The sequence below is a fragment of the Rhipicephalus sanguineus genome, chromosome 1 (genome assembly GCF_013339695.2).
Source record: "Rhipicephalus sanguineus isolate Rsan-2018 chromosome 1, BIME_Rsan_1.4, whole genome shotgun sequence".
NCBI classification, from domain to species: Eukaryota; Metazoa; Arthropoda; class Arachnida; order Ixodida; family Ixodidae; genus Rhipicephalus; species Rhipicephalus sanguineus.
In genome coordinates, this window is record NC_051176.1 from 168627209 (window position 1) to 168639895 (window position 12687).

The 12687-nt window shown below is 45.2% G+C and overlaps 1 protein-coding gene across 6 annotated transcripts in view; it reads left to right on the forward strand.

Annotated features, from left to right (window-relative positions):
* The window catches only part of LOC119401923 (GTPase-activating Rap/Ran-GAP domain-like protein 3), a 594089-nt gene that overhangs the window by 517056 nt on the left and 64346 nt on the right, over positions 1 to 12687 (forward strand). For all 6 annotated transcript variants that reach the window (XM_037668951.2, XM_037668957.2, XM_049417628.1 and 3 more), the window contains 4 exons: positions 60 to 86; positions 1200 to 1275; positions 1683 to 1781; positions 4333 to 4436. In XM_037668951.2, coding sequence (XP_037524879.1) covers positions 60 to 86; positions 1200 to 1275; positions 1683 to 1781; positions 4333 to 4436 — 306 coding nt within the window. The remainder of the gene's footprint in view (positions 1 to 59; positions 87 to 1199; positions 1276 to 1682; positions 1782 to 4332; positions 4437 to 12687) is intronic.

Here is a 12687-nt window from a genome sequence, read left to right on the forward strand (position 1 = left end):
GATAGTAAAATAGACTCTAACGTTTATGTTTGGCTATTTTCTTTTTCTATTTTTTACAGGACCTGCTTTTGCTGGAAGAACAAGAGGTAAGTGTTTGCACAGTCGTTTGGCTCTGTCCAGAAGAAGCAAACTTTTTTGGGGACTGATGTTACCATTGGTTGAGGCTGAATGTGGCATACGCGCCGTTTCACGCCACCTGTAGACAGATCAAATAGTACCAGTTAAACGAAAAAACACGGTCTGAATTCACGCTGTCTTTTGATCGTAAGTGTTATTTTCCCCTAACCGGCCACTGATGATAATACTTCGCTGATAATAATGTATCCATCGTTCAGATCAATTGTCATTGGCCCTTACAAACAGCTATATTGTAGGTTGAACTACTTTTTTTTGTGTGTGTTAATCCAGGCCCACAGATAACCGATCTGCTTTCAAAGGCAGAGAGAGTCTAGCACCTCATTCACAAAAAAATGTTCGTTCATGAGCTTTGATGGCAATTTGCCGGGCGCATTCGATATAGTAATATCTCCGAAATTACGATTCGCTGCCTTCAACTGTAGTTCTGAATCCTGATACGTTAGCCAAATGATCTGACAACCTCCTAGAGAAAAAGTATCAGCGTACGTATTTAAGGAACAAAATTTTGCGTTAACATAAGCGAAGTTTCTGTATTGCTCAAATCGCAAGATGCTCACTTGATATGTCGACCCAAAGCACCGAATGGTGGAAGGAACATATGTCACGTGGAGAATTGGCAGTCGTACGAAGTGACATCAAGAGAAAATATGGAAGAGCCTAATTGTGATGCTTATTTGAAATGTACAAATAATGTAGAACAATGTAAATAAGGTAAGTGAGAATTAGAGTGGACAAAAATATTGTTTTTCGCGGGTGAGTGCCGAACTCACATCCTCCGCAATAAGCGTGTGGGCGTAGCACCTGTAATGACGGCCAAAGAACGTCAGCGTTCGCTAGTTTGTCGATGCAATGTATAAGGAGCGCAGTCGCTTTCTACAAAGTTAACTTCCGCTCTGTAAGAATTAAACGTTGGCAAGCTATGCCGTCTGTACTAAATTGAACTTTGCAGAGCGCGTGTATAACTTAAATTTGGGCGAGCAGTTTGTCTCGCCTTACGGAGTTGAGTGCTGCAGACGCAGGTGAAAGAAACCGACGCCTTTCTTGCTCTCTCTTTGTCACAGGGGTCTGTGAATTTCAAATTTGGCGTGCTGTACGCTGAGGCTGGCCAATCCACTGACGACGAGATGTTCAGCAACGGTGACTGACTTTCTTCTTATTCCTCCAGCGGCCTTTCCCATTTGAATTGCTGATTTCTGTCGGCTTCCATGGCTATCGAATAGCAGGACAGTGACTCACTCGCTCGCTCGTCTTCAAGTTTTTCAACAAAAGTGCGCGTGCGTTTAATTGTGAAGCCTCTTGGGCTCAAAGAGAAGCATAACTCGAAGAAACGAGGGGAAAAGAAAAGAAGAGACCCATAGACTTCATCTGCATATAGACATTTCACCTGCGTTAAAAAAAAAACGCGGGTTGTTTACGAGATAGCGTTTTATATAGCGCCTGCTACTCCTTTTAGCAGGAAAGAAAATTAGCGAGGACTCCAGACATGATTTGTTTATTCACTTGCGTTTCGGTTACCAGAGTGGTGCTCTTTTCTTTCGAAACAGAAGTGGGAAGTCGAGAGTTCGACCGCTTCGTCAACCTTCTTGGCGAGAAAGTTCGCCTGAAGGGCTGGGACAAGTACCGAGGAGGCCTGGATGTCAAAGGTAGGCACGTGTTCACACTCCACCGGCCTCGTATACCGCAAGGCAGCTGCCGCCAGGAGCAGCGCGAACATCCGCAAAACAGACACGTCAGAAATACAATTAAAAATGCATCATACTTTTTGTATGCGTTGCTCCTGTTTCTTTCAACGTCGTAGCTCAACGCCACAAACACGATGTTTAAATAGTTGCTTTATAGCCCGATTTCATCTGTGAGAAATAAACTAGGACTTCTCTATGCGAATGGTTATGTGAACTCGAATTTGCTCTAGCGCAAGCGCAATAACTTCTGATTGTAAGGCGCATGGGACAACACATAGCTCTAACCGTCAATAATATATCCATTTCTAGTTTTCACAGCCGTGCTTATCACCCAGCCATACTTATCCCCAGCCTTATATCGGGGCCGCACTGATTACAAGTTTCGTGGTCTACTGAGGGCGAATATGTTCGAGCTCTTCATATGATAAAAATATCGAGGATTCGTTAAACGTGTGTTATAAAAGATTCATATCCACCTGGCTTCCATAGCCCAACTACTGACGCGACGACCTCCATCTTTGAGGCGACTGAGAAAATCCGCACTCCGTCAGTCGTATGCCGCCGTTCCCCTGACAGCGCAAAAAACTTTACATTGGTTAAACGGGGAGATTCATTACGAACAAGCTGCGGAAGCACATTTACAAAGTAGAAAACATGGCACCCCTTTTGGTTTCATTGCCCTCCCTAGCAAGATATAAAACTTCCAATCCAGATTAAGCGAAACAAATATTACGGAGAATGCGTAATACTACCGCGATGAACTTAGCAAGCGTTCAGTTTTGACCGTGTTGGCACGACACACGTATTTTTCGCTATGTTTAGCGCAGAATATTGCGTGACAAACGTAGAGCACACACATACGCATCTTGTATACGTTTGCGTCGCGATATTCTGCACTCCACGCTCTCAAATATACCGCCTTAAGTTTAGAAGCTAGATACACGGCAGCTTCCGCCGACGCATGCGTTAGTAAACGCTCAGTTACTTATGAGATAAAGAGCTCCTGCCAGCCGACGGATGGGCCTCCGTTGAAGACTGACCTGCGCATTCAGCTATATTTCTCCAGAGTGCAACCACATTAACCACTTAATCTGCGATTACTTCATATTAAGGCATGAACCTTATATGGCTCGTGAGCAAAAAAAAAAAAGTCACAGTTTCGCCGCAAGGGCGAAGCAATGAATGCAATAGCAAGAAACTAATGCTATACGAAGTAAGGCTCGCCAATGGATACTCTCAGTTTGAACAGCGCTCCTGTTGCAAAGGCGGCCGAAGCAGCGAAGGAAACTAGCGTGCTGCAAGTGTCGAGCTGTGAACTATCAAGCTGTGACACTTGATACTTCGCGCTCATCTTCTGATTGTTCGTTTAGCGGCGTCCCTTGAGCTCGAGTGACTTTCGTACGCTCCGTAACATGAGCGCGGACATCACGGTGAAAGCTTGAAACATCCCTCTTCCCCTCACCACGAGAAAACCGCGCGAGCAGACAGCGGAAGGGCAAGGTTCTCCCTGCGCAAATATAAGAAGCGAGCGAGCTCGCCGACGACTTTTAAATGCGCCCGTCGCGCTCCCAGCGCCATCTCGCTCGTAATGAAGAAACGCTAGGCGCCTGCCGTCTCTGAGGCCGTCCGGCGGTAAAGGGTGTGTATATAACGCTCGCCATTAGCTACGTGGAGGATCTGCGTTTCCTGGCGTAGTGGTTAGCGCCACTCGCTGCGGAGCAAGTGGTCCCTGGTGCGATTCCGCGCTTCAGAGGCATTTTTCTGAATTATTTTTCTTTGGGGCTTATATATATATATATATATATATATATATATATATATATATATATATATATATATATATATATATATATATATATACGGTGCATGACGGCGGCGACGGCGACGGCAAAATCCAGCCGAGACTGTCCATATAATTGCTATCGCAATAAAAATCCGACGTTTGGCGTTGACAACACGAATGGTACCAAAAGTCATGTGGGCGCATGCCCGCATTCTCCGGATGAGAATTAAAGTAGATTAAAGGGGCATAAAATCTGAATTAAAGTGAATTAATGGAGCGAGTGTATGCCTAGTGATGAGAAGGGATTATTAATTCCATAAAGTGAATCAAATGTATACATTAACAGTGAGTCAAGTGTTAGAATGATTTGAAGTGAATTAATGGTGAATCAAATGTTGTGAATTAAAATCAAACGTGAGAGCATGGTCTCTCGCCTATGCTCTCCTTAGCGTTAGCTGAAGGAACAATCTGTTTTTGAAGGGTTATCCTGACTGTAGCGAGAATCCTGAGCGACTAGCGGCGTCTGTTATATTAGATTTCGCTTCCGAAAGGTATAATGAGCCTTCTTTTATGGAATATACATCAGTGTTTTTTGCCCCCACGAGGGTATATTATGGATCGGAGATTTCAGCTCAGCTACGCGTGTGGTGCTTTTCCGCCTCTTTGTGGTTCTTGTTTGTTCTCACACAAGTGCTGATGCTGATATATTATTCTGCTTTATGCTTCCAGGTGACATGACAGGCAAGTACTCCGTCTACACTATCTACGAGGGCCACGAAATCATATTCCATGTCTCTACGTTGCTTCCTTACTCCAAGGATAACAAGCAACAGGTTAGTGAATATGGATTCAAGCACACGAGCGTCAAGGACACGAGTTATGATCCTCCTGCAAGTCGTGCAGGGAACCGTCGGTGTGCTCCTCCGTCTCGTGACCAGTTTCATGGGCAACTAGCGCTAAAGCTGACCGTGTTAACAGTAGCGCTGTAATACCCAGCGTAGCGAACGGCGGAAACAGCTTTAAGTTGCAGCTGCTGTGATTTCACGTAAGCGAATGTTTTAACTACATACCTGACCAAGCGGCACCGTTGTACTAGAACGTTGGAGCGCATGCGCTTTTCTCAGCGCGCATAGCTATAGGAACACATGAGTGCACTGCCTGGGTGCATTTGGCTAAAGCGAGCGTTGATAGCGTTCGTTTGTCGAGATATTAACGTGATAGCGTTAAAGAGCTCGTTTCGCAGACATTATGGTGTCGGGGCGGCGTCCTTGGTTGTGAGCGAAAAACCAGCTTTGTCCGTGAGCGAAAATTCCAGGTAGACGCATTTAAAAAAATAACATCTTCGGTTCGAGTAGGACCGGGGATTCGAACCTGCGACCCTCACTCCGTGGCGCGATGCGTTTAGCTGCTCGGCCACCACGCATACACCTTCTAGGATACTAACGGCGAGCTATTTATATACATCATTTAGCGTTGTTGGCACGCACATCTCGGAGGTTCTTCAGCGGCTTGACTACCACCCTCGAGATGGCTCAAATGGCCCACGGGCGAGCTTTTAAACGGCATCGCCCCGCCGTGTGGCCCCATTTTGTCGCGCCGCATGCATGGATATTGGAGCCGGAGGGCGCCCGCAGTTTGGCTTTCCTTGCAGTACGGTTTAGGTCTCCACCGAGAAGCGAAGCCAGGCTAGCGATTGGGAAGGCGATACGAACATGGTCCGATTACACTATCGCGTTCTACTCTTGAAAGCGAAGCTCAAGTGTCCTCCAAGTTTTTTTCGTGGCGCCTCTACCTGATGTTGTCCACCACATTCTAGTAGCGCGCACAAAATTCCAGTGTGTGTCCAGCGCTGTTTTTCAATAGTTGTTGCTACTCAGGGTTTCATCGTTTCTGTGAGGGAATTTCACGAACACCAGTCTGGCTTTTCGAATATGATTCAGGGACTTTAATCAAATGACCACCACGATAAAGAGGTAGTGGCGAGCGAGAGATGCTGAAGCAGTAATTCATATGTCCGTAGTTGCACCTAGAATCTCAAGCACCGCCGCCTCGCGTACAGTGGGCCCATGGTATCGGCGATGGCTTTTCTCAGGCATTGTATTGAGAAGGCCGGTGTTCGCCTCGCGTTATCTTGAAAGTTTTAGCACTATCCGAGTCATAGCTTATGGGCAAAACACGCGAGAGACAATATAACGTACGGTCATTCCTTGGCTTTTCGAGCTCGGGAGTGGAATTACGCCCGATGGCTCAGCGTTGATTTTCTCAGTACGCCACCTGCACCGGGTGGAAGCGCTCGTCTTCGTTCCTTCTCTTGTGCTGTGTCAAATTTTGCGCTACGTGGTGTAAGATCGAGCTATGCATGTGGAAGCCACCGTGTCTTGTGTTCCCGATAATAGTCAACTGCTGTCTGAATTTAAAAGCGTTATCCGGGAATCAGTTTTTTAAAAAATCCTTTCGCCTCAATACCAATCTTCAAATAGAGCGGCCACAAATTTTACTCCGGCTTTACACCCGCACACTGCGTCTTTAGGGGCATATTTTACAGCTGCGGTATCGCGCGCCGTCATATGCACAGACGTTGCACAAGATAATGTTTCCTGAACGCAACATTTACACCCATTAGCAGATGTTAATTACCACTTTATACAAATATGTAAAATCCTAAAAATAATTTGCGCCTCCTAAACAAATTTTCAGGGCTTCTTCCTGCAGGAAACTTTTACGATTTCTTTCGTACTAGTTGGCATAAGCTTTCAGTATTTCCTTTATGGACACTCATGCATTTGATGAGACTTCTCATTATTATTATTATTATTATTATTATTATTATTATTATTATTATTATTATTATTATTATTATTATTATTATTATATTATTATTATTATTGCCATATGTTGATTTTCTTTGTTGAATATTATCGAGGCTGTCGATCAATGGCAAACTGCAATTACGAACAAAAATGCTTTGTGAATTTGGTTCCTGGTCTTGGAACAATTGCTGCAAATTTTCTTGCACGAATTGAAGGACTGGGTTTTTTTTCTGAGAGTGATATAACGTTAGCCTGCGGAACAAATAAAATAGTCGCACAGCAGTTGCGAGGTCCCATGTACCAGGCTGGATGTGGCTCCCATGCTCTTGTGCCTATGGCAGGGTATAGGCACTGCGTCTAAACCAGACAAGCAAGCGAAACTACCAGAAATACAAAAGCATCGCTTTGTTTGCTTCACCCCACTGCACCGTTCAAGTGCTCCAGACAGAAGTGTCGACATCTGTGCGTTTCTTTTCTTGATTCTTGATTCGGTGCCGTTCGAATGCAGTCCAAAGTATGCACCCTACCTCCTTCTCTGCTCAATCGAAGAACGGTGCACTATGTAGAGGCCGGAGTTTCAGCATCTGAAAGTCTAATGGAATTCACACTGCCGCTCTTCACCCTAGCGTCGACGTCCTGCCGACTTGCGTGCGCTGGTAAATGGAAATATTGAGCGTAACTCACATTTCGATAGACGTGGTTTTGCGGCTGTAGCTGCTTGCGCTGTTCAGCAATGTGACGGTCTTTTAGGCACTGCTTTCTTGTTTATTGCGGCAGTGCTTCTTTAATTATAAACGGGACCTATATTGAGCAGCGTTTTCAGTCACCATGGCTTCCATTTTGCAAGCCAGCTCCTTCTTTTGTTATGCTTTAGTAGTTCTAAAGCTATACTCGTAACTCATTCGTGATCTTCCGCCGCTTCTTCCTTATATTCTGCTGGCCTTCTTTTCGTACGCTATATGGTCATCTCGTATCCACTGTTTGAAATTTTCTCATCATTTTGAGAATGTCTTCGACAGTTATATTTGCTCATTTACCAAAATATCACATGGCATTGCGAGCCGTTTATATTCATGAAGGACGAAAAACGAATCACAGAAGCATCCTACGACTGCCCCCACCACACCCCCAACCCCTATTTTCATATTTTACCAACGTCGATGTAAGTTACTGCGTCACGATTAAGGAAATTGGCCGCTACAAACAAATTTGTCAGCTCTTCCTTGTCCACCTCTGATTTTCCGATCCGAAATTTTCACTAGAACAACTGATTGTGTTTCACTAGAAAGTCGTAGGTATTGATTACGAGGCCACTTGGCCGAGTACCCTCATCCAAACATTTATGTTCGCAGGTCCCGTCTAGCTCTTTTGTCTTCGTGTCTTCTTTTTTTTTTTTTTTTGTAATTATGAGCGATTCTCTACATTTGCATTCCTATTAGCGTGCCGCCGCTTTGCCATGTCGGCGGCTCCAAGGAAAGGTTTTTTTTTTTTTTGGAAGAACCCTTCTCAATAATTGGCTTGAATTTGACTCTTCCGGTCGTCGTTTTCTTTAGTGCTCCATGTGATGTCGTATGTCGACGCTGTAAGTCCTGAATAACAACCATACACAGGCAGGATCCGATGCAGAGAACATTCATCCGTGGAAAACAACTAGTTTTGTTAACCTTCAAGGTCACGTGATACGTGGTTGCGTTGACGCCTCCTAAGCGCCCGTGGCCCTATCTCCAAAACAGAAATTCAGAACTGAACAATCCGCTACATAACACTACCGAACTCAGTTTTAGCTATAGAAGCACTTGTGATGCCTTCCGCACTTTCGTGCGCGAGATTAAAAGAATTGCATGCCAAAGTTGTTGTTTTCTTCTTTTTTGTGTGTGTGTTATGTCCATATAATTAATTACTTCAATATTTAATAATTAACTATAGATAGCATGCGTGTAACAGTCAACATTTAATCTCACATACACTTTATTAATTTCATGTTATTTTCTTTTCCTCAGTACTATTTTTTATTTGTCACCATTATGGCCACCCGAGCCATGGTTGACTCCATAGTGAGTTGCACCAGTTCACTAAACAACAGTCAGCTAACCAACTTTCTGAGCTTCGAATGTACTTAACAAGATAAGGAATATCTTGCTCCTGCAAAAATCCCCCTAGTCATTCTAATGTTATATATTCTACTCATTGCAATTGACTTCGAAAGTTATAGAATAAATTGAGTATTCTAAAGTCATATTTATATCTTCCTGATTCTTGGCCGATCCTTCGAAGTGGGTAGGTGCCAGTATTCTTAGGAGCATGATCATCGTCATTATAATTCTCGTGGGTATGAGCCAGTTAGTGAGACGACAACAAAAGAACAGCATCGTTCAGCTGCTGGAGGAAACCGACAGTTATTTGTGCCATTGAGACGTTCAATCGTAGCGACAAAAGCCTGGAGCATTGCATCAAGAGGACTGCGCACCTCACGAATTCCCCCACCAATTCCCACGAACAACAGTTCTACTGCCGCTCTTGCAGCCATGTTCATTTATGCCGTTAGTTATCGTGTGGTGGCCTAGCGGGATTGCGGCTGTTCTGCGCCCACTTCTTGCGGGAATACTAAAACACGACCACGGCTGCCCTACGCAAGTAGTACCAGAGCTGGTATGTGCATGGTTCACTCAATGAGCACGGGCTTGAGCCGGCGGCATCTTCTTGTCGCAGTCGTCCACCTGTCGCTGCTGGCGCATGCAGCGAATGGTGACTCAACGCTTCGCAAGGCCAGCTGCCACATCGTTGGCAAAAACGTGGAAGGTCTGCTGTTATTCATGTCGCGAGGAGACCTGGTTGTTATTCGAGGCATAATCGACGGCCTCGAACCAGGTAAGCACGGGCTTACCATCAACGAGTCGGGTAACATCACAGAAAACTGCGATGCCGTCGGCGCTCACTTCAATCCGTACGGCAAGGAGCACGGACCCGAGACCTCGGACAACTCGCACCTGGGCGACCTGGGCAACGTGGACGCTTCAGAGGAGCTTATCGCCCAGGTGCAGATCATCAGTCGGAGGCTTCGTCTCCACGGCAACGAGAGCGTCGTGTCTCGCTCGTGCGTCGTCTATGAGAGGCCGGATGACTACGGCTCCAAAGGAGACGTCGTGAGCAAATCTACCGGCAATATGGGAGACCCCGTGGGCTGCGGCCTCATCCAGGGCTTCGGCAAGCATGCTGCCAGCAGCGCTGCCGTGTTCGCTTTGCCGCTGTCACCGCTGGCAGCAGCGTTCGTTCTCTGTGCATTCCTCTTATGGCGGTTTTAACTCTCGTTATTATCCATGAACTGCGTCTTTCTATAAATGAATACCGTTTCCCTTCATGCTTCTAGCTGTGTTCTGTCGAATACTGCGTAACAGAAACGGCAATCGTGGTGTGAGTGCCATACATACGATACCCAGAACGAGTGTTTAACAAGTGTGATTGACCCAGTCGCTTTTGGTTATATGCACTGTTTCCGGATTTTTCGCGCGCAAGTTGACGTCATGCTGCCCGTTGATAGCGCGTCATTTAGTTTCCTTGGAGAGTTACCAGCGTCCTACAGAGACACTGATGAGAGTACACAGCCGTATCGGTAACAGCCACGCTAACCCACTAATTGGAATAACATAATTGTTTTCGAGTCAAGTTCTTTGTGTTGTCGTGAATATACATTTTCAATGTCGGAATTATTCACTCACGTACAAGTTTTTCTGACGGAATTAGCTAGGTTCGCTTACGAAATATGAATACTTTTTTTTTAATAAGGTAAGAAAGACTACGCATCTTTCAGCCACATCCGTACACGCTTTCCAATTATATGGCTCCCTAATTAAGCCTTGGCTTTCTTACTTACTACGCAAAATCATTTGCTCATTCGGAATATGCACTTCGTGAATGATGATTATGACAATGATGGCAATAAGTCGAGCTTTACTTCAGCTTTTAAAAATCGGCGCCAGGCCTGCGCCGAACACGCAGCGTAGTCACAGCGAAAGCTGGAATTGTGGCCTTTTTAAAGCTTGTTGTAAACTCTCTTGGGGCAACTAATACCACTACAGTTGCATGGTACCCACTGCGCCATAAATTATCATTTTTGAGAGAGAGAGAGAGAGAGAGAATAAGGATGAAAGAAAGGCAGGGAGGTTAACCAAGGCTGAGCCCGCCCTTATAAAAATGTGTTTAGGCAGTGTATAGACTGTCTAAACATGTTTTTAGACAGTGCATAGACTGTCTAAATACATTTTTGTAAGGGCGGTAGGCAACCCTGCACTGGGCAAGGGGAGAGGGCGAATAAAGGTTAGAGAGAGGAGGATAGAAAAAGTCACTGTTGCCGTCGACGTAACGGCAGTTCTGCGCTTGACATCACAGACGATGAGTCAGTCCCGTGGCATAGTGGAAATCACCCACTATGCCATTCTACGTCATTCTGCGGAGAAGCGTGGTACCTGCTGCACATCTGTAAGGCGTTATGTGTACTTTGTGCTGTGGCTGATGACGATGAAGAATTATGGCTGAGCCCTTTGTAATGGGTCGGAAGCATTCAACGACCCACTTAATGTACAATTCTCATTGTGTGATGCCTGGTTGTTATTTTACTCTTCTACCACGCTATATTACATATGTTAAGATATGAGGCCAAGTGTAAAAAGCGAATTTTTTTTCAAAGCCTCATTTTTTTGGTATTTGGTCATGTTAAATGCTCAATTTATCGCCCATCATTTTGCTGCATAAAGTTTCTGTCTACGCAGTTTCTTTCCAAAGATACAAGCAAAAATGTTAGACCACCCGTCACCTACGAAACCGAAACTGAAAGTGCCAGTTTTGTGTGCATCATAAAATTAGATTGATATATAGTACTTTGTTGGTTATTTAACAATCATGTCAAGCGCGAACATGTAATAATGCTCTAATAGCTTTGTAAACCCAGCATTTTTAATCATAAAAGTAATAAACTGCTCTCCAGGTGGACGCGCAACGTCGTACACCTCAAGGGCACGTATGTGAGCCTGCAAATCATTAAATTTGCTGTGTGTCATTTTAATAATGGCACCAGAAGCACATTTGATATTTTGAGGCAAGTTGGCTTCGAGCCTGGCTTCTACACTGCAAAAACTTGCCTCACAAACATCGCAAAAGCGTCCTATCACGGCACTGATGCTGCCAAGCAAGCTAGAAAAGAAAAAGGAATTTGCCGCACGGGCAATGGCACACAAGAGTATGATGGAACTAGCAACAAATATCGAGGATTTTTGGGCTCTTGGTCACCTTGTGTAAGCGCTGCACATGTTTCAAATATTTTTTTTTTTTGATTTTCTCATAACTAACATTTTTGGTATTTTTGGTAGGGATGAGAGGAAGGGCTCATTCATACCGGCAACTGGCAGCAGTCACGCGACCAAGTGGGCCGCCTTGTCATAAAGCGGCTGTTTTGGCTCAGACGCTCGTTGGTATATTACAGCGAAAGCTGTTATGAGATCACAAAAAGGGCCGTTGTTGGCGCCGTAACCGCTATCACGCGAAATAAGAAAAAATGAAATAAGACAAAAATATCCAGGAGCGGATTTGAAGCCGGGCCCTCTGCATGGTAGTCGAGTATTCTACCCCAGAGCCACCCCGGTGCCTGAAGCTCCCGCGCAAAGAGACCCTATACAGCCGTCATGTCGGGCAAGAAATCGCGCTAACATGTGTAATATAGCGTGATAGCAGAGTAAAATAACAACCAGGCGTCATACACTGCGAACTGTGTAACGAGTGGGTGGTTTAATGCTTCCAACACATTACGAAGGGCTCAGCCAGAATTCTTCATCATCATCAGCCATAGCATCAACAAAGTCCACGTAATGCCTCGCAGATATGTAGCGGTTGGGCACCACGTTTCTCCGCAGAATGACGAATAATGGCATAGGGGGTGCTTCCCCATGTACTTAAAAAAATTATGACGATTTATGGCGTAGTGGGTACCATGCAAGTATAGCTGTATTAGTTGCCCCAACAGAGTTCACAACGGGCTCTAGAACATCAAAGAAATTGCGCGACGAAAACACGGACTGTTGAGGTGTTTATTAGACGGCAGTCGGCGACGATGCTCAATGGCGACAGTCAAGCAAGAACACGAGCTCAGAGCGCGAGCGGGAAGAGCCCAAGAGGACGACCCACTAGAAGGCTATAGAGAGCGCAACCCCTTACTCAACTCAAAGGCTTCGCTACAATTACCCCCGGGAACGAAAAGGGAGCCGTCCGGCGACCTAACAGCTCG